This window comes from Jaculus jaculus, chromosome 7 (genome assembly GCF_020740685.1).
Source record: "Jaculus jaculus isolate mJacJac1 chromosome 7, mJacJac1.mat.Y.cur, whole genome shotgun sequence".
Taxonomy (NCBI): domain Eukaryota; kingdom Metazoa; phylum Chordata; class Mammalia; order Rodentia; family Dipodidae; genus Jaculus; species Jaculus jaculus.
Window position 1 is genome coordinate 17595261 of NC_059108.1, and position 22810 is coordinate 17618070.

Genomic DNA, 22810 nt, shown 5'->3' on the forward strand with positions numbered 1-22810 from the left:
ATACGAATGTGCACAAGGTGCCTAATGCCATGCCTTATACACAAGTGGACTTCAAAGAGTTGTAGATCCACACCAAATTTCTGTGATCGTGAGCTGAATTTCATCATCTTTTGTGCGATTGAAAACAGTCTGTTTGATTTAGCTGATTCATTTTTCACTCAAATAAAGTAAAAAGCAGTATCATCCAATAAAATACTTCTTACTAAATAAATTCTATTTTATCATCTCTATTTATAAATAATAATAAAAACACTGAAGCTAAAACAAAACACAGAAGCCAGGTGTGGTAGTGCACTCATTTAATCCCAGCACTTGGGAGGCAGAGATAGGAGGATCGACGAGAGTTCAAGGACACTCCGAGACTACATAGTGAATTCCAGGTCAGCCTGGATTAGAGTGAGACCCTACCATGAAAAACCAACAAATAAACCAAAAAAAAAAAAACACTAAAGTTAAATGTTTATTGAAACTTGTACTGCACATTTGCTTAGGATTACTTGGTATTTATAAAATACCTGTTTGCTGTCCATCTTTATTGAACAAATGAACACAGGAAGAATAGATTAGACATCATATGTCTAAATTTACAGGTCACTCATGGGCTATATTTATTATTTGACAAGTGAAACAGACCACCATTGACCTATCTTTTGAATACCAACCAACAGGGAATATAGATCATTTTCTTTGAATTTGAACAAATACTCCTCATGGAGATATGACCCTGATATGAAATCTACCAAAACATTGTCTGTGATAGTGCTTCCGTGAGTTATGTCTACTCACATGAACTTGACTTTCAGATTTATAGTGCTTACAGGTCACTGACATGAAGCAGATCTCTGCTCGTTAAAGTATAAATGGCATTTTCCTGCTTTCTCATCATGCGCTCTGAGAAACAAATAAGTTCCATCAAAAAAAAAAAAATCCAAATCATGGCAAAATAGACAGGAGCATAAGCTATCTTACACACACATTCATTGAGTGGAAAAAATATATTTTGTTAACATAGGAGTTGTTTGACTGACAGATGATGATAAGCATAACAGTTTTTTTCCAAATTATTATGCCACTTAAAAAGGAAGCGATAATGCCTCGAGGCTTTGAAACCTGACAATGCAAATGGATGTGCTGAAGGATGAGTGTGATTCAGAGTCCACTCGTGACACTGACGCTGCCCCGTGTCTCCTTACCATGCATGAAAGAACAGAGGGGACTGAGCTGGGGAACGTGTGACTCTGAAATCCAGGGCAGGTTTCTAGTTATATTGTCTTTCTTTTTCAACATGCATAGTGAAATGAGTTGTCTTTTGGTTAATGTATTACCTACATGAAGCTGTGGTTTTAAAAACAAAACGTTAAGTTTGTGCAAAACTGTTTATTGTTTTAGTTGCTAAGTATATGACATAAAACTTGCCTAACTGTACAATGGGGATCTGTACATTTAAATACATGCCATTTGCCACAGACCTACTACCATTTGAAATGTTTGTCTAAGTATATGTTAATAAATGAAATATTAACTTATTACACACAGCAGACTAAAAATCGTGTTTGTTATGTGTATTTGGAAATGACTAAAAGGAAGTACAGTTTTAAGAACACTATTGGATACTGATTTTAACCCCACAGAATTCTCATTTATTTAAATGAATGACTTTATTCACTCCCTCTGTCATTATGCAAGCAATAATTTACATCCTACTCTGCCAGCATTGGCGATACAAAGTAACAGTTGACCCATAGGCTTAAGAATTTACAGGCACTCTTAGTCCATCAGTGGTGTTTTATGCTACTTGACTTCTAATTGAAAGGGACTAAGGACCAAGGAGAGTCCAAGTAGAAAGATGTACTCCCAGGTACTGAGGTGACCAGCAGCAGTGGGGTTCTGTTGACATCTCCACGGTGCTTGCTGACAAAAGGCATTATGGGTCTACTCAGAACTTCAGCGCCAAGCTCTGTCTGCTTCGGCGAACTGTCCCGTTATCCTCTTCTTATTCCTTTCCGTGGAGCCGTGCTTGTCCTTCCCTCCCAAGGAGAGAGAGACTAGCTCAGCCCAGTACCGCTTTGAAAACCTGAAGCTGCTTAAGAAGGAACCAAGACTCCCAGGCATCCTTGTGCACACCTGCAGGAGAGCCTGTCCTGGGAAGGACAGAGAGCACGCTAGGCTTCCTGAAGTTCTTCTTCACAGCCACGAGACAACTCTGCATCTAGCACACAGCATGAGAGCAATAAAGCCGGGCCAAAACCAGCCTCCTGCTCTCTGTCTGAAACCCAGTATTAAATAGCCAGAGATGATCTTCAAACTCATTGATAGTTTCATCCTTATTCTTAGAAAATGTGTCTTAAAGTGTCTTAGCTCTAAGATACTTTGAATTCTTATATGACCATGTTATTTTTTCACTGAGACATTTTTGTGTATGTTTGATGTGTATAGATCCATGTTCTTCTGGGGGGGGGGGTCACATGCCCATGTATGTTATCCTTAGGAATCTCCTCCACTTCTTTTTGAGACAGCATCTCTCATTGTCCTGGAGCTCATCAACTAGACTAGTATGGCTGGCTAGTGAGCTCCAGGAATCCTCCTGTCTCCATATTCCCAGTACTGGAATTATAGGCACATTCCACCATGTCCAGCATTTTTATGTGAGTGTTGGGGATCAAATTCCAGTCCCCATGTTTACAAAGGAAGCACTTTATCCCCTGAGCTGTCTCTGTGGCTACTTACGAGGGTATTTAAATCAAATAATTTTTTTCAACCTATTCTGAAAAAATGATAACAATGACAGCTAACATTTGCTGTTATAAGCCAGATACCACACTAAGCATCTTGCATAGATTTTCCATTGTTACCATTACAAGTCGTTTGCTGAATTGCACTGGCAATATAGGTTACGTTTTATTTTACTTGTTAACTAGTATCTCTCTACAATAGGTAGATAGGATATACTAAAATTAATAATAAGCCTAGTGGTTAGTTTAGATGCCCTCCTTCTTTCCTAAGTGTTCAGACAGTTAAATCAGCAACTAAAGCAGCTCTGTACTACCGGTGAGGAGGAAGTTTCACATAGAACATTGCGCAGTGGAACGCTAGACGAGCTATGAGCAGAGGAAGCAGATGAAATGTAGTGGGTGAGCCAACACACCCCTCCAGAGCTCGCAGCCAAGGTGGGAGCCACATGCTTTCCCATGTGCTTGTAGGCTCTGCTAGTCATGGCACAGCATGAGAGCAGGGGTTGCCTTGTTGTCACAGAGGCAGTTTGTTGTCCTTCCCTATGGGAAAGTATAGAAAGAAACACATTCAGTTATAGCCAGCAGCATATAAATCTTCATATCTTAACACTTCATTTCTTAATACTTTATTACTTCAGGTCCAGTTCCTTAAAACCAAATTAATAATGCCATGAATCGCAAAGAGAAGGTTTAATTCCCTTCTGAGAACACAATTTTCATAGGCATTGGAGATACAAATGCTTAAGCTGATCATTTGAAGAGTTCTTTTTGGTACAAACAAGCAAAGCTGGGGCAGCATGACAAGACTTGGCTTGACTCGAAGGGTCTGCTTCCTTCGTCCCATTCCACAGTGATCAGTTCTGCTTCCTGTGTTGAAAATGTATAAACAGAAAGAAGTGTACCAGTAGTTAGAGGGATAATTATTGATATTTTAACATTTTTTTTATTTTTCCCAAGTACATTAAAGTAATTTATTTAAAGGTATCATACTTTACCCTAATTCATTTAGTATGAAAAATAACATTTTCCCTCAAAACTGGAATACCATTATGACATTTAGATAATTTATACCAATTCATTAGTATCCTATAGAACACAATTGCTATTATCAAAATCTCTTATGTGTCTTTAAAAATGGGTTTTTCAGAGATAGAGGGATGGCACAGCAGCTAAGATAATCGCCTACAAAGTCTTAACAACCCAGGTTCAATTCCCTAGTACCCACATAAAGCCAGATGCACAAAGTCATGCATGTGTCTGGCCATGGCATGCCCATTCTCTTTCTCTGTCTTCCCCCTCTCTCTTTGTCTCTTCTGCTTAAAAATTAATAAATGAAAACATTCTTAAAATGAGGTTTTCAAGGCAAGACCCAGTGACTACAGGATATATCCCTGTCTTTGGCATGACTGACTTAGGAGACAGATTATGCTGTTTATCCTGGAGAATGTCTTATCTTCTGGAATTATTCTCCACCACCATGTTATGGTTTAACTTATTTTAACTGCAAGATTTTAATGTGTATTGATTCATGTGTCAGCAAAGTTTAAGAATTTATATAGAGAAACATTTTGTCTTTGTTATTTTCTAGCAGAGAGATACAGTTACTATAATTGAAAATGCAGCTAATATGTTCACATTTGAATATATTTCTGGGGTATATTATTGGGAAATAAAGCACCCACATTCTCTACCACATTCTTACTGCAATAGAAAAAATGTAGTGAAGAGTAAAAAGCAAAAACCTTCCTCACTCCTGTTCTCCGAATGCAATAACTGTTACAGTTTAACATATAGTCTTAAAGTAATTTTCTGGATATTTAAGCAAAACTTTGTTGCATATACATTATAGAATACAGCAGAAAATTCATGTTTTATTGCCCTGTTTCTTCAGCTAGACTTTTTCCGGTAGTAGTGCTATTAATAATATAACATGGTCTGTAATCCGTTCTCTATAACCACCCCCCCTTGGAATTAGCTTTCTAAAGTCCAATTTAGATCTTGTTTCTCTTCTACTTAAGTCCATTCAATGATTAGCATTGCATGTCCTTACAATATATGCTATCATCCTGGTCAGGAAAGCCCTATGAGATGTGTGACCACAACTTACTTTCTCAGAGCATCACAACTCTTTCTCTTGAGTACTGCTTCTACCTCTCTTCTTTCCCTTAACTGAGCTTGGCATTCAGGCCAAGCTCACAGTTCTCAGCTCTCGTCTTCATCCTGAATTCATGACTAGCTTCTGGTTCACACGCCACTAGCTTAGAGGCACATCTTCAGCCCCATCACTGTAGTCCTGCTCTTCTGATTCAATCACATGTTGAGCACATGTCTTGTCTCTACCTCCCAGCATAGATTATAAGTACGAACTACCATGCCTATATGTTTTTATGTCAGTCCCGGGGATTTAACTCAGATCCTCATACTCGTAAGGCAAGCATTTTACTGACTGCGCTCTGTCTCCACCCTTGTTACTCGTTTTAAAGAAAGAGACTTGTAGCCGGGCATGGTGGCTCACACCTTTAATCCCAGCACTCGGGAGGCAGAGGTAGGAGGATCGCCATGAGTTCAAGGCCACCCTGAGACTCCAGAGTGAATTCCAGGTCGGCCTGGGCTAGAGTCAAACCCTACCTCGAAAAAAAAAAAAAGAAAAGAAAAAATAAAGAGACTTGCTATTATTCTAAATACTATAATTTTTTAACTTTGTTATATGTCTTTGATTTTTAGATAAACATTTTATCTAAAATTACCATGTGAAAATTGCACATAGTATTATATATTCAGTCTCCATTCATTGTAGCATATATTACTTAGCAAAAAAGAGCAAGGTATTTTTTCAGGTCCTGGGATTTCAGAGATGAATAAATAATATATTTCCTTTAAAGGCTAATTGACTTGGCAAAACAAAGGTCACAAACTTGTCTAACTATTACCAGATGGAATTGTGTAAGGCTTCACGAATGAGATCTGAACTGCTTCCAAAGGGAGGAGGCAATGTTCTGTGGTCAGATAAGAAGAGAGGCAATGAGTTGACAGGAGCACAAGGGTGTCTATAAGAGTGGTTTCTGCATTTTCATAACGACAGTGATATCATGTGGTTCATGACTGGGGAAAAAATGGAAAAGGCAAGGGTTATGAAGCCTCTTTTAAGGATTTTTCAAGCCCTTGATTATTATTGTAACAAAAGATAACAAGAAAACCTGGATGTATCAGAAGCTCGGGCATGTTAAAAATACTGAGACAGGGTTGGGGACATGGCTCAGTGAGTAATGTGCTTGTTGCACGAGCCTGAGGTCCTGAGTTAAGGTCCCCAGAACCCACTTAAAGTACCTATGAAGAGATGGGTGACAAAGGAGGCATTTCTTGAGACACCTAGTCTAGCATAGGTAGTAGCCATGAATCAGAAACCCTCAAATAAGGTAGAAGGCAAGAACTAGTACATGAGGCTGTCGTCCTCTGATCATGACATATGCACTGATATACACAAGCACATGTCCACACACACATGCAGATTAAAAACAATATTAATACAACTGAAAGCTCTCCTTAGATAGAAGTCAAATCAATCAAATAGCTCAGTTTCAAGCAGTGTTGAGCCTAGAGCATCAACTGTATCTGGAAACGGATAGCTGCCTATTGGATAAGTCCTCATATACAAGAGTGTTGGACTAGTGTGAGGTTTTATAAAAGGCCTCATGTACACCAGCCTTGGGCTTTAAATCCTACTATCTCCACAGGCCTAGTCCTAGATTGTAGAAAGGCTCTGCCATGCCTCACTGGATATATCCAATATATCCATTCCTGATATAATTTGGTGGATGAGATAGGAAGCAGGTGGTAATGAAGAAAGGACATCACATCAAAATCCATTTTTTAAGATTTTATTTATTTACTTATTTGAGACAGAGAGAGGGGGAGAGAGAATGAACATGCCAGAGCCTCTAGCTACTGTAAACGAACTCCAGATGCATGTGCCACCATCTGCATCTGGCTTACATGGGACCTGGAGAATTGAACCTGGGTTCTTAGGCTTTCCAGGCATGTACCTTAACCTCTGAGCCATGTCTCCAGCCCAAAATCCACTTTTTATACAGTAAGCAATTAAATGGCTCATAGTGTGGTGTGGGCAGGGGAGGCATCAGGTTCTGGCTTCCTCCTTGTGAGATTAAGTTCCTTATTTTACATATAATTTTTCTAAAAGAAGGTATGATATAACTTGGAAGATTTTCTAATACAGCAATATATTACCAGATCAAAGCTAAAAGAACAGCAAAGGAACATAAGAAAAACCAAAAGTGGAAAATAAAAACAACTCAAATACATACCAAGAGGATTCTCACAGGAATATATAAAGTATATTCTAAGGAACATGTGTTCTTTTGATTGTTCTCATGTTCTCAGTGGTTTTGAAAACACTAAGAAGGATATGTTTTTTGTAAAAATGAATAAATAAAAATACTTGAGTAAATACATTTCTGAGGGATTTTGATAATATAAATTCACACTGACATCTATGAGGATTGTTTGCTCTATGTTATAAAATCAAACATGTTCAAGAAAACCACTTTTGTGGCTCTAAGCTTTGAGACTGGCTTTTCTTTAGTCTTTGAAAATGATGGGTAATCAACTGATACAGGGGTAGTGCTCCATGTCACTTCTTCAATAAGCACAATAGTGGTTTGCTTCAACTTAGTAATATTTCACAAATAAGTTCTTACACAGTTGACAAGGAATGAGAACTTCTATACATGAGTCACTACTAACTTTCTCATGTTGAAAGTAGTGCTTTTTCAAGTTATGTAGAAAGAATAACAATTTTTATCAGTTATGTACACAGTGTATACAATCATGTTGGTACTGTCATTAGCCTCCTCCTTGTCCTTCTCAGGGACCCTCTTCATTGGGGAATATGGGTCATGAATTGTGGGGTTAGGCATCAGTTATGGGTAGGAGGAAATGTCTCTGCATATCATGACCCAACATGTGGCTCTGACATTCTTTCTGCCCCTTCTTCTGCAAATTTCACTGAGCCATGTTGGGTTCGTTTTAGGTCTGCTTCAGTGATGAGGTCTTGCGAGCCTCTGTGTCTCTGGATATCTGGTTTGGTAGGAGTTGAGTATTCTCTTTGTCTATCTCCTTCACCCATGTGCTGGAACCACATTCACCAAAGAGGCAGCACTCTTGCTCATTTCCCCGAATACTCTTTTCAGCTGGGGCCCTTTGGAGGTATGATGGGGTGGTTCTTTCCTTAGGATCTGCGTCCATCTGAAAAAGAGAAGCAAATTCTCCAATGGAGAGTGAAGTTAGCACCAGATAAATGGGATAACCTTTTGTTTTTTTTAGAGATAATTTAATAAGTGTAGGCCCTTTTGTAGCCCACATTAGGTGGGAGCTTGATAATGGAAGAGCAGGCTCATTTGTGGATATGGTTCTGCCTTGATTCCCAGCTCCAGCTATGGGTTCCATTCCACTGAGCAGATTAGTTAGCCAAATCAAGAGAAGCTGGTTTCCCACCATGTCTGTGCACCACTATTGCACTTGTATGAACATCACGTCAGGTTGTTTGCTGCTGAGTAGCTTAGACCACAAGTTGCTTGGACCGATGTCAGTCATTCTCCCCCAGTCGCTCATGTAGCACCTTCTGGCTCTAGACAATGTGTCTGGAGACTGACTCTCTTCCAGATTCCAGCCAGGTCACTTAATGTTACATACCAACAGCATATGGTGTCTTTGGCAGTAGGGTCTTCCCACTAACCTTTGGAGGGTCATCAAGTGCTCTGACAGAAGTCTGTCTTCTTTTGGGAAACCTTGTAGGTCTCTCTGATCAACAGCTTATTGTGGATATTAGCCACATGCTTGTACTGGGAGTTACAGGTCAGCGCCCAAGAAGAGAAGGAAGAAAAAGATAAGTAATATGAAAAAGGTAGGAAAGAGAGAAGAGGAAGAAAGATAGAGAGGGAGAGAAACAGGAAAAGATTAAGATTAGTCTTCGTCATACTCTTCCAGGGCCTTGTGATTCAGGCGTTACCTCTAAGGGTCTGGTGAAGGTTCAACCATTCCGTCTGCCTTTTAGGTTGTAGAATGTTATGGTATCTTTGCCATTTGGGTCCAGGTTTGTGTCTCCACCCCCGCCCCGCCCGCCCTAGTGTCCAGTCCTCCAGATGCTTGTCAGGTGTGTCAGCATCTCGTGTAGACTCAGGTGAGCCATATGTGACGAGTATCCTTCTGTGATTGGGTGAGTTCACTGACAATGATCTATTCCAGGTTAAATTTTTAAAACAATGTAAAGTTTTATAATATTTTATTTTTGTTTTGTATTTTTATACAACTATGTACACTGTATTTTTATTTTTGCATGATCTGTGTGCATAACTTTATGTTATCTGTTACAGTAACATTAAGACTTCCCAAAAGAAAAAAAAAAAAGTAGCTCTAATACCAAGTTTTGAACTCTCTGTGAAAAGCTAGCCAGCAGCTATGTCTAAATGCCTGCTGCTGACAGAAAAGGAAAATGGTTCTTGTGACTACTATACAAAGGAGAAAAGATTGAGAACTAAATATGTAAATTTCATTAAACTTTATCTAAAACAACCTTTTTACATAGACATAAAAAGGCAAGATGTAAAAAAGGCAACTGTGTCACATATTATATAGAAGTTAAATAGTATTTAAAACAAATATGTATTTTTTTTTACCAGATTCCTCAATGCCTTCATAGCCAGATTCACATAGTATTTTCACTTCACTATTTGTTCAAATTTTAAAGGAATACTAATCTTAAAACCTTATCAGTATGGAGGTAGGCAGATGATTGACTGGTAAATATGATGTGATCTGATACCTGTGTGGATCACATGAGAAAATAGGCCATCTGTGACCAAATTCTCATTTCCTAAAAAACAAATTAAAGATTTTTTTCTTTGATTTATTGCTTTTTGACCACTAGAAGTACAATGCTAAAAAGGTAGTCAGTATAAGTGAAGTCATTTACATTTCATTTCATAAACTTCGTTTGTAACTTGATTAGACAAAAACTCAAAACTAGAAATCTATTTAGAAGTTACGACGGAAGCACATACAGACTTAACCCAGAGCAGCTGTTTCCTACAAAGCGTTATTCTACAACACACTCTACTAAAGTGACTTTGATGAAACTTCAGAAAAATGAAAAATGTAAATATTTATTTTATTCCTTTTCAGTAATCAAGGAAAAGGCTGGAAAACATTAGAGTAAGGGGTTGTGTTCCTCCTTCAAGAATGTTCTGCCGGGTCTTAAAGAGCAAGGGGGATCAGATAAGGCCTGTTCCCCTGGGACTGCCAGGCATGTTATGCGAGTCAAGGATCCATTCGCATATTCACAACAGGGAAAGGACTAAATATCTTAAATTGTTTGAAAAATACACTTATTGAATTAAAAAAGTGTATCTGCACATTGTTAAAGTGTATCTAGACAATCTGAAGTGAAAAATTCATTTCATTTCACTGACAGAACTCCATTCATTCTATTCTTGTACCTATCCCTTTATGAAAAATAAAATACATGTTTGTTTTAAATATTGAGTACCTATGTGATATTTGAAATAATTGCCTTGTCTTTTTTATGTCTACATAAAACAATTTTGTAGATAAAGTTGAAGCTTTCAAGTATTTAAAAATGTGTATTTAAGACAAAATTTTATTTTTATACTTAGTTTAAAAATGAAGACAAAAATTTTTGAAACATTAAATATTAATATTATTATAAACTAAAATACAGCTTTTAAAGTTAAATAATGAAATTGTTTAATTTTGTTGTCATAATTAAGGTTAACAAAAAAGAATATGATTTACAAATAATTTTAATATTCAGGCTAAGCGCCCTTACAAATAAACCCTTATTATGGAAATTGTAGTGGACTTAACTGCTGACATCATTGTGCTGTTTGAATTAGTCTCCTGGGGTCCCAAGAAAAGGCTCATAGCAATTCATAAATGAATCTTTCTCTCTGGTGTAACATTATATGTCCCATTGAAACACTCATTTTCTAGTACTTCTCTTGTTAAAATTAAGCCTTGGGGGCACTTCATAGTTAACTGGTAATATTAAATTTTGAGGTAAAGACTAAGATATTATGCTTATTACTATACTTACTTTTATAGTATACAACCTACAACAAACTAATCGTATGTATTTGATGAAAGCGGATTGCCTATGATTCAAGCAAAATCAAGGCAAAAGAAAAAAATAAGCTAAGGCAGTTAGCTACTTGTAAGTATGATTTTAGTGATTAGCTAAAGAAATCTGAAACAGTCATGCAGTAGTTACCACAGGCCTCTGAAGGGGGGAAACGTATCCTGTGTCTCCACTAGAGAAAGTAGCATCTAAATAGGTAAGCCATGTGCTGGGGCTGCGAGAAGAAGTCTTAGTGGCCTTCCCAAGTCACTTGCTTGGGATTGTGAACTTTCTGGATGAGCTTCTCAGACATTGGTCTTACAGTTTAAATTAATAAAGAATATAGCAGTCCATCAGGGCAGTCTCAGATTGCCACTAGCATTCCCACCAGGTTTCGTCTGGAGGAGTGCTGTTGGACTGCTACAGGTGACATGCTTTTGTTGAAACAGTTTTCTGGGGTGAGGGACGTGGCTCAGCATCGAAGAACACTTGCTGCTGCATAAGCTGAGGACCTGTATTCCATTCCCAATGACACATGAAAAGGTGGGCAGGGCCAGGAAGCCTATAGCCCCAGTGCCAAGAAAGTGAGAGACAGGAGGCTTACTGGCATTCAGTAGTCAGCCATTGTAACAAACATGAGATAACCTGGGAGCTTCCGGCTCCAGGAGAGTCTGCCTCATGGAAATCAGGCAGAAGAGCAACAGAGGAGGACGGTCCATGTCTGCCTCGGGCATCCACACACAGGCCCACAGGGCAGGCACACACACACATCACATACTACTTACACACACCAGTGAATAAATGAATAAACCTGCTTCACCTTCTCACCTCTACTACAAGCTATATCTGTATCACGTGTGTTTGTAAGGAGACAGGGAAACGACGTAAGAATATTGATCTGGCCTTAACAGGTAAAACTCAATCATTTTGGGGAATCTAATTTACAACTTTTGCAAAATCGGGAAACTTTGCACATATACAAAGTCCTCCTATGTATTTTTAGCAAGTAAAATGGCTAGTGATTAATATAAAATGCACTTCAATAAAATATGTAGAAGAGGGTGGCAGAAAGATTGTAAGAGCCACAGAATGGGTAGAAATGCCCTGAGGTACAGTCCCCCCACATTCCCCCATAGGGACTGGATATGGCCTTCATGACTCCACAGTGATACCATAACCCCACTGAGGAGGGCCCCAGGGAAACAGGAGCAGGGGAAAGGGGATAAAAGAGTACAACCTGTTTTAATACATGTATAAAATAAAAATTTTTTAAATGTATACAAAATAATTCATTCTGTATGGTTAAAATGAACAGTGAAATACATTTCAGGATAAAGGCTTAGTGTCTAAGATGTTTAATATTACTATATTAAAGAAAATGTTTCCTTTTATCTTTTTATAGCCTATTGGTGCTTTGAACCCAAAGAGAGCAGTATTTTACGCAGAACGTTATGAGACGTGGGAAGACGATCAAAGCCCGCCCTACCATTATAATACACATTATTCAACAGCAACATCCACTTTATCCTGGCTTGTTCGAATTGTAAGTACCTTCCTAAAGCTAGTTTGCCTTTAATGCCCATTTGTTTAACGTAAGTAAATTAAAAGGAAATCAAATATGTCTTAACATTTATTGTAGCAATTAGAAATTTGTGAAATAGAAAGTAAAGATCCCAAAGTCCAGTAAATCAGAGTCCTTTTGTTTGTTGCTTAGTCTGGTCAGCATGGGTCTCGCTGTGTAGCCCAGTAAGTTTCACACTTGTGAAACTTCACCTGCCTCAGCCCCCATATGCCGGAATTAGTAGCATGCACCACCATTCCTGGCTTTGATTTTTTTTCTTTTAATGAATTGTCTTATTTGTAGAGTTGGATTAAGAAGATAGGCAACTGTGGGTATCTTAGTCCCAAGTCAGTTAATTAAGTTCATTTATTTGCTTGTTTTTATGCTGGGGGTTAGCACATGCTGACACCACCGCTGAGCTTCCCTGCCCATGGCCCCTTGAATCAGTCCTAAAACAGCCAGCCATCCTCTGGTGTCCATCTTCAATAATACTGCTCTTTCCCCCTGCGGACAGACACTGGTATTTTCTTTAACCTGGCCGACCTCCCTTTGGATTCTTGGGCAGCATGTGTTAAAATCAGTTTCCAAATGTTTTCGAAACATCTTTCTGGTATGTTCCATTTTTCCTAAAACAGATGTATATTCAGTTCTCTGCAACCTTTAGAAAAACAGAAACCAGTAACTCCTCCCTCCAGTCAGTCCTGTCAGCTCTGCAGCTAAAGCGTAGCCTCCCTGGCTGGCCTGCAGGGCTGGGTCCTGGCCACCTTCCCTCCAGACTTGAACCTGACTGGCTTGTCTCCCGCCACCTCACTTGATGGATGGACCCTCCTGGTGACAGGCCTAATGTGTACGAAACTTCCCACTTCCTACCTCATGTCATGAGACTTCTCACTTCCTACCTCATGTCATGAGACTTCTCACTTCCTACCTCATGTCATGAGACTTCTCACTTCCTTATGTTATAGGACTTCTCACTTCCTTCCTCATGTTACAGGACTTCCCACTTCCTACCTCATATCATGAGACTTCCCACTTCCTACCTCATATCATGGGACTGCTCACTTCCTTCCTCATGTCACAGGACTTTCCACTTCCTACCTCATGCCACGGGACTTCCCTCTTCCTTCCTCACATCATGGGACTTCCTACTTCCTTCCTCATGTCACGGGATTTCCCACTTCCTTCCTATATTGTTTCTGAGGACGTGAAGCCATGACCTTCATCCTTCATGAAATCCTTTCCTCTCATGGCTTCTTTGAAAATAGACTCTCTTTGTTTTCATCCTGTGTTCCCAAATGTGCTGTTCTGTTTTCTGCTCCCATTTCTTTCCCTCCATGTTCCTGTCAGCAGGCTTTTCTGTACACTTTGGCTGTGCTTTCCTCACGTACAAGGTAATGTGGTGCAGCGCCGTCTCCTTCACAGACATTGCACACGGGCTCCGAAGTTCCATTTCTGAATCCGTGCTGCGTACTCCTTCCTGAACACCTCACAGTACCATCACCACCACACTAAAAATGAGCTGCTGTGGTTCTGCTGATTTTCCTAAACAAATAACTGCCATGATTGGTCATTTACCTGGTCCCTAATCTGAAACTCAGGGAGCTTTGCCACCTGCTATATCCAAATGAGCATCCATAGGTTCTGCTACTAAATATCCCTTTAACTAAATCGTTAAATAAATAGCCCTACAGCCGATTTCCTTTACTTTAGGCTCCAATTTTCTTGCCTGGATTATTTAAAAGCTTTTTGCCATTTCCAGTCTAGCCCAGTTAGAAGCAGCTGCTGGATTCAAAAGTCTCATTTCATTTCTTTCCATGCTTGTCCTTCCATTTGTCCTTTCTTTCTTTGCTTTCTTCCTCTCTTTTGTTTTCATTATTTCTTTCCTTCTTTCTCTTTCTTTCTCTCTCTCTTTTCCTTCCTTTCTTTCCACCCTCCCACCCTTTTTCCTTCCTTCCCTCCTTTCCTTTATTCCGTTAGAGACTAAAGAATGCTAAAGCAAATCAATAGTTTTCCCTTTCCAAGATGCCCTTCAGAGACTCCACTGTATAAGCTTGGTGTTCCTCAGAACAGACGTGGGCCGCAGCACACATGAAATTGCATCTCTTATTTTCAAAGATACTTTCCCCAAGCCTAAAGGACAGCTTTAGAGTCTCATTCTCTTCATTCCTGCGAGGAGCTCTCCTTCACTGTGACAGCGTGGCTGAGACGAACAGCTGAAAGGAGCACAATGTCACTTCGGAGCATGACTTCGAGATCTCACCCATGGCTGGCTCAGTCCCTTTGAGGTTCAGGGTGAAGCGCACGTTCACGACAGCATGGCAGGAAGGTGCTCGTCCCCATGTGCCTGAGAAGCAGGGAGAGAGGCGGAATAGACCCTTCAAATGGGGGCCCTCAGCGACCAGCTTCCTCAGCTAGACCCCACCTCCTTTAACTTGCATCATCTCCCAGAAGTAGCAGGGTCTGCAGCCGTCCCCTTAGGGCAAGGTCTTTGGGTAATATTTGAAACAAAATCAGCAGCACCACTATAGAGAGAAACTGCACTGACAGAAATGCAGTGTATTTGTTTTATGTGTCTTAAAACCCTACTAATAGATGATTTACTAAAAGGAAACACCAAAATTTACCAGTCAAGATCTTGAAAAACTGATTTCCATTACAATGAATATAAAATGTGGTCTTAACTTATTTGCAGTCACAAATAGGCAAACAGATAGGAAAACAAAAAGATTGATAAATCACTTTCTAGTCAGTAAGGATTAGGCCATAAAACTAAGTAAATTTCTAATCATGGCCACCACCAGTGGGAAATGACTTACTGAGGACAAGCCAAAGCAAACGAAAGTCAGCAAAAGAAATAAAACTCGGAAGCTCCCAGAACAGAGAATATCCATTGAAGTTTAGGATTCATTCTGCAAGCCAGGAAAGGGTGAAGCGGCTTAAGCAATGTATGATATGCACCTCTTAAACTACCTCCAGTGTGCAAAAGTGCTTTCAAAATAACCGAGAAGGAAATGTTTAGAAAACATTAAAACCAAAGTTTTTGCCCCGAGGAAGCCTTTTCATACTGCCTTAGAATCCATGAAAAAGCCACTGCCACAGAGGGAGGGGCATTGTTCATGTGGGCAGGAGGGCACTGTTTGTGGGTACTTTGGGGATGGAAAAAAATGATTCAAGAGATGTTTGTGGGAAAAGTAATAATAAAGCCATCAACCAGGTTGTTTTGGGTATTAAGTGAGAGAAGTGTATGACTGTATTTTCAAATATATACCACATGCTCTATTTTTTAATGTAATCAATTTAGTCAAATCTGGAGCCATATTTCTTATTAAATTTGCTTGTGTAGGGGGGTGTGCATGCCGCAGTGCGCACGTGCATGCTTGAGGACAAACTTGAGGTGTCAGTGCTCCATCTTTTTTGAGACAGGCTATCTTTCCACTACCAGCCAAGGGCCAGACTGCAAAGCGACATCAGACTAGCATGAAGACTGTCCCGGCTCCACCTCCCACTGGGATCACAGATGCATCTGGCTTTACATAGGGGCTGGAGAATTGAATCCAGGCTGGCAGGCTTTGCGAGCAAGTGGCTTAAACCACTGATGAATTGCCCCAGCCCAGAAGCCAGCTTGCCAAGACTTGTTCCCGGATGAATCCACAAAAACAATGGTTTTCAACTTCCTCATTTATGTAATACCCTTTTATGCCAAACACTTGCCCCAGTCATGCTTCATCCTGTGGTTGATTCGTGATTCTGGTAAAATGGTGCACAAACCTGAATTTGTGCCAGGGCATGGCAGGGTATTCGAATATGCTAATCCTCACTCAGCAGTGCCGCATCTAAGCAACAGACCTCCCAGTAACAAGCAGTTTGTAGTGTCTAGTGCCCTTGTTTAAAAGAAAGAAACAGGTGAAATTAACTTTCATAAATTATTTTTCAACCCAGTGTTGCAGTCAGGTTCGCATTGCTGGTAGAAATCACCCAACCAAGAGCAGCTTGTGGGAAAAAAGAGGTTTATTTTGGCTTAAAGGCTCAAGGGGAGGCTCCATGGTGGCAGGGACAATGACAGCATGAGCAGAGGGTGGACATCACCCCCTATCCCTCATAAGGCGGACCATAGCAACAGGAGAGTGTGCCAAACATTGGCAAAGGGAAACTGGCTATAACACCCATAAAGCCCGCCCCCAACAATACACTCCCTCCAGAAGGTGTTAATTCTCAAATCTCCATCAGCTGGGAACCTAGCATACAGAACACCTAAATTTACTGAACCAAACCACCACACCCAGTATACTAAAATGTTACCACTTGAACATGTAACTAATATAAACATTATTTATGAAACATTTTATGTTTGCACTGTCTTTGAAGTCCAAAGTGTAATTTATAGTCATAACATATCTCAGTTTGAATTTGTGACATCTCAAGTGTGTGTTTACATGTGGCTGTTGGCCTCTGTATCAGACAAAGCAGATCTGTAGAGTTGCTTTCCTTGGGGGTCATTTAGCCCGGACATTTGGTGTCGTGCTGTTATAGATAGAAGTACTTTGGTCTAATAGCTTGCTGGGTGCATAACCTAATGGCCCAGAGAACTGTGATTTCCTCACTCTCATCCTGAGGACTTTATAAAGTAGAAAATGCATTAAAATTTGTGTCACTAAGAATTTCTTCATAAAATATAATACATTAAAGTAAGTAGCTGTACTCTACCTCCTAAGCCTTTTAGACCTAAGGTCATCAAACTCATTATTACTTTCAGTCAATATACTTAGTACGACAATGATAGTAATTGCATTAAAATGCTAACTAACTATCTACCTCATTACTTTAAGTTGAAAATATTCTTTTAGACAAACTACCAGTGAAATCACTTTTGTATGTAATGTCCAAGACTTTTAAAAGACAAATTCTTTGATTGTTGTCAAACAAATGATGAATAAACTATCACATCACAGTTTGGCATTTCTTCAGGTAAGAATTAATCAAACCGCGCAATTTACTTAGAAGGCTTCCCTTAGCCTTGCTCTGTACATATGACATCCACCCTGAAATAATTAATGTAACTCATTGGCCAATTCAGTCTTCAGTCACCAATTTACCTTCTTGATTCAGAATTTTCAGTCCTCCTATGCAAAACTGATTTTTCTCAGACATGTAATAATCTCAGAGATTTAAATATGTTATGTGCAAAAGTGAATTTTCCTGGGTTTAGGGAGGTAGCTCAGTCAGGAAAGTACTTACTTCCAAAGCATGAGAACCAGGGTTTGATCCATAGTGCCCACTTAAAAATGCCACATGTGGTAGTTCACACCTGTAATCCCAAGGCTGGAGAAGCAGAGACAGTGAGAATGGATCCCTGGCCAGCCAGTAGAGCATAATTGATGAACCTCAGCCAATGAAATCCCATCTCAAAAAAAAGCATTTCTGAGAATGACACCAGAGATTGATCTCTGGCCTTTGTATTTCCCCCTCTCTCTTTCTCTCTTTTTCTCTGAAATAACTAGTTTCTGTATATGTTTAGAATTTAGAAATTTCTCTAAATTATGAGTTGTTTTGAATGCTTACTCTAAAAATCACAATATATCCTTCAAAGTATATATTTGGAATAAAAAATAGCAAAAATGCTTTTATAAGTATCATAACTTAACCCAAAAGGTAATGTTGCTGAATAAAATAGCTTGCCAGGTTTTGAATACTGATGCCTAAGAAGAATGCATATTTACTAAATGCAATTTCTTTAAAACTGTGGTATATAGAAGGCACATAGGTTAATTGATAGAAAATTCTTAAATATTGGAAGTTAATTGTTTTAAAAGAAATTCAAGAAATATAAATTTGTATATTTAAAGTCCAGTAGAGGGCTGGACACTTGCCTCCAAAGCCAAAGGACTCAGGTTCGATTCCCCAGGACCCATGTAAGCCAGATGCACAAGGTAATACATATGTCTGGAGTTCATTTTCAATGGCTAGAGGCCCTGGTGTGCTCATCCTTTCTACATATCTGCCCTTTTTCCTTTCTTCCTTTCTTTCTCTCTCTCTTTCTTCTCTCAACTAAGTCCTAGAAAAGTAAAACACACTCTCTCTGTCTAATAAATAAATGTAAAAAACAAAGTCCAGTAGAAATAATAGTTCTTCCACTTCACAGAAATGGGAACTGGAGTTTCCTCAGATGTAGAAGGGGAGTAATTACACTACTTGGAAAGACAGTAGTGAGGGTTGCCAGCCCAGGTGACACAGTGCTGAACATAGGAAGGCGCCAGGTAACTGACTCCCACTCCTGGTGTCTATATCACCGTTCCTGTCACTTCAAACACTCATCTTTGCAATAGTTACATTGAAAGCACCACCTGTTGTGTACACTTGGGATTTGATTTTGTTTTTTTTTTAAATAGAATAGAAAGAAAACTACAAGATGAAGACTATAAAAAGAATTTTATGAAATGATTAAGAAAAAAAATCACCTAAGACAGAAGAATAAGAAGAGTATAAATTGGGCAGATGTTTTGGATTGCATGGGATGGAAATCTCTGATCTATAGCCATTTAAAAGTCCAGAAAGAGGGCCCATGTCTTTGCAGGAGATTGAAGGGTAGGTGAACAGAACAGAGTGGGACAGATGCTTCCCTGTACAGCCCAGCGGTGAGTGGAAGACCTGAAATGTCTTAGGAGAAAGTCTGCCGTTGGCAGTTGATGTCACAGTAGCTGATATGACCTTTTTTTAAAGCCAGTAAGTTCCAGTTTTCACATTTCTGAAATTTCTGTTTAACAGTTATTTATTTATACATCTGATCTCCCAGGCTGAAAGTTCTTCTAGAATCTTGATAAAGCATCACACTTTTATATACCCATAGAACATGGTTTAATCAATATGTGTTAGGTAAATAAACATAAAAGTTCCTTAAGCTTCATGTAGCACTTTACCCTACATATTAGCCATGTATGAGTCAAGTGAAAACAGGAAGGTTTTGCATCATACATGTTTTGAAGGCAGTGAAGAAACATGAAATGAATTAATATCTACAGCAGTCAGTAGACCAATATTTATAAACAAATTTGTTATCAATTTCTATTGATACTCTATCACTATGGCTACTAAAGATTTCCAGAAATGACGAGAATATACATCAGTAATGCAATCAGTATATGGCTCTAAAGTAGGTGTTAGTCATATATTTTAATAGCTACGTAGGACAGGAAAATGTAGACTTCTTATATTTTCTACATTAGGATGCCATCAGATTAAGATACATTCTTGACAGAAATAAAAATAAGCCTTCAATTTAGGACTTTTTACTCTGCCCACCAGGGTTATTCTTAGTGTGCCTTTGTTAAGGGTTGAAAACTATAAAGGACTGTACTTTTGGTTGGGTAGAAATCAGCTTTTAGTAGCTTATGGAAAGAAGTAAGGCTTTGCATGTATAAATGAGTCTCCTCTCACATCTGTCTGATCCCTGGAAATTAGTCTTTGCTTACTACTCCTAGAGAAAAAGTAAGTGTCCCGCATTCTAGAATAATGAAGGAAGTTCTGGAGATACAACTTGTTGCTCACACTTCTAGTTCCTCAGAACAAGCCACACTGTATTTTGCTCTCTCACCTACCGGTACCTCCATCTTTCCAGAGTAACCTTTATGTTTGAGTATTTTCAGCAGCCTCTCTTACACACTAACTGTGAGCCAAGCTCCATGCTTGATGCTGGGCTACCAAGACGAGTAAGGCCCAAGGAAACAAGGGGAGTCTAGCAGTAAATACCTGGGACAGTGAATGAAGCGCCTGGTCATTTCATGTCTTTCAACTAAGAGGCATCAGTCTTTATATTGTTTTAGTTACTTTTATCTACTTCCCACCATTACCACTAGGCATTAACAATGCCAGTTTACAGGAATAGAGACAGTTGTTCAGCCAAACGTTAAACTTACCTGTCATACTCAGTTTATTATTGCTACTTTTAAGAATCTTATATTCCCAGTTTAATGAACTTAATTTAACGATCCGGCATATTATATTTACTGCCTGACTTGCCCATGGATGTACGTGTATATGTGTATGTCCTGACTTGCCCATGGATGTACGTGTATATGTGTATGTCGTGACTTGCCCATGGATGTACGTGTGTATGTGTGTGTATTTGACACGTGTGTGTGGCACATGTGCCGCAGCTCGGGGGTGGAGGCCAGAGGTCAGAGGTCAGCCTGGGGTGCTTCTCTTCTTCCGCTGCCTTCTTTAGAGACAGGCTCTCTCTTACCACTGCTGTTGGCAAACTTCTGGGTTCTCCTGGCTTCCCATCCCACTGCAGTAAGCACATTATACACACACACACCACTTTGCATCCAGCCTTATGTGAAATTGAACTCGGGTCTACAGGCTTACAGGCAAGCACTTCTAACCTCTGGGCCAGCTCCCCACCCTATGACCTCACTTTGGATAATAAATTAAAGCTCTACAAAGCAAGTTAATTAGTAAAAGATATTTCATAACATTTTTATTCCTAACCTAATATTGGTGACATCTGTTTGTCTTTCATACCACTTAACATCTTAAAGAGCAACATGGGCTTTCAAACTACATGTTTGATTTTCAGGTAAATTAAATAATTCTTCCCCTTCTTGTATATTGTTATATCATTCATGATCTTGTCTCTTTTATCACACTTTTCTTTCATTCAAATAGGAACATGAAATATTAGTAACATCACAAACTTAAGTAATTGAGGATGTCTATTCACACACTAAATCTAAGAAAAATATTGAGAAAGATGAATATTTCTGGTTGTTTCTAACTAGCCATCCTTTAAGGTCACTAGTAAAGAAACAAGTTTAAATTGACAGAGTAAATGCCCCTTTATGCACTTAAAGGGACAAAGATGATTACATATGAAAGAAAAAAAAAGGCCGACATTTAAGAAAACAGCATGTAGATTTCTTAGCATTGTTGAACTTGGGAATGTCAGACATGTCCTTTGTCTACTTCATCCTGAACTTCAAAGAGAAGGACTAAACTATGGCAAAAGAAATACATATTTACCTTTCTTCTACGTATAGATAACTAAGAAATCCTTACCAAGAATGAACATTATTTACATCTTTTAAAATTGGAGGCAAATTTAGTAATGCAAAACAACAAAAACATAAAACAAACCTCCCTCTCAGCCTAGAAACTAGAAAACAAGCATTGACAGGAATGCACAGGACAGTGTGACAGCTTTATGCCAAGGTTTCCTTCTATGGGAAGATGTACTAATTGACAGACACTCTGCTAATCAAAGGTAACAGTCAGATTACAGGAAAGACTGGAGCTTTCCAGTCTCAGTTGCACTCAATTTATTTTATTCCTTCATTCAACATATTCCATAGTTAACAACAGCTACATATTAGGAGTTAAGCTGAGTATTAGAAAAGAAACGAGAAATCAGATAGTGAATGCTGTCATAGGAAATGCTGACAAGGCATGTCGTGTGGTAAATGCTTAGTGTTGTCTGAAGAAATGCAAGCTGCTATGACAATACAGGCAGGAAAATCCAGGAAAGTCCTTTAGGGAAAGTGACATCTTGGAGGGATGTTTGCATCTAGCAGAGGGAATGTCCTGTGCAAAGGGCATGAAGCTAGGGCCCTTAACACATGCACATGGAAATGATGGGAGAGGATTACAGAGATTTCGAGTCACTTGGTTTCTCATAAGACAAATTAAGTAATTCAGACTTTGTCCTAAAAAGTCTGAGGAGCCTGTGACAGATACTAAACAGGAATTTTCATTTTTTGCAAGTGTGTCATAAGTGTGTATGTTGAGGTGGTGCTCCACGCATCCACCAGCATTGGCTGTTCCCTTCCATCAATCACCTGCCTGCTTCTCCTTGTAACAGAGTGTCTTACTGATTCCAGGGCTTGCTTCTCACAAGCCCCGGTGATTCTCTAGTCTCCCCTGCCCAGAGCACTTGTGCTACAGACATGCTCGGCCATGCCCAGATGTTCATGTGGGCTCTCGAGATTCAAACGCTGGGAGCCACAGGCCCCTTCTGTTCTTCATGCGTGTGCAGGAGTGCACTTTAATCACTGAGCCATCTCTCCAGCCCAGAAGTTTGCAGTTGTAAAAGGTCCTCAGACTTTACTGTGGGACCCATGCCTCAGGAGCCTTCCTTAGGTACCAGTATGGACCTCTCCTACCTGATTCCACCCTGCAGTGGGCATCTGCATGGTCTGTGCCGTGCACTGCTCTTGTATATGCAACTGCGACATTAGAAAGAAAATCACCCTTATGAAGTGTCAGCTCTTTGTGGTAAGATCAGAGACTTCTAGAAGCTCAGCGTCTTGCAAGTCAGAAGTCACGTCCAAGAAACCAAAAGGCCTGCTAAGGATAAGTGCCACTTATCCCAAGCCCCTC

The 22810-nt window shown here is 39.4% G+C and overlaps 1 protein-coding gene across 5 annotated transcripts in view; it reads left to right on the plus strand.

The window, feature by feature from the left end:
* Positions 1-22810, plus strand: part of Nbea (neurobeachin) — a 563720-nt gene that overhangs the window by 475427 nt on the left and 65483 nt on the right. For all 5 annotated transcript variants that reach the window (XM_004659998.2, XM_045154369.1, XM_045154370.1 and 2 more), the window contains one exon: positions 12284-12424. In XM_004659998.2, the coding sequence (XP_004660055.2) occupies positions 12284-12424 (141 nt within the window). The remainder of the gene's footprint in view (positions 1-12283; positions 12425-22810) is intronic.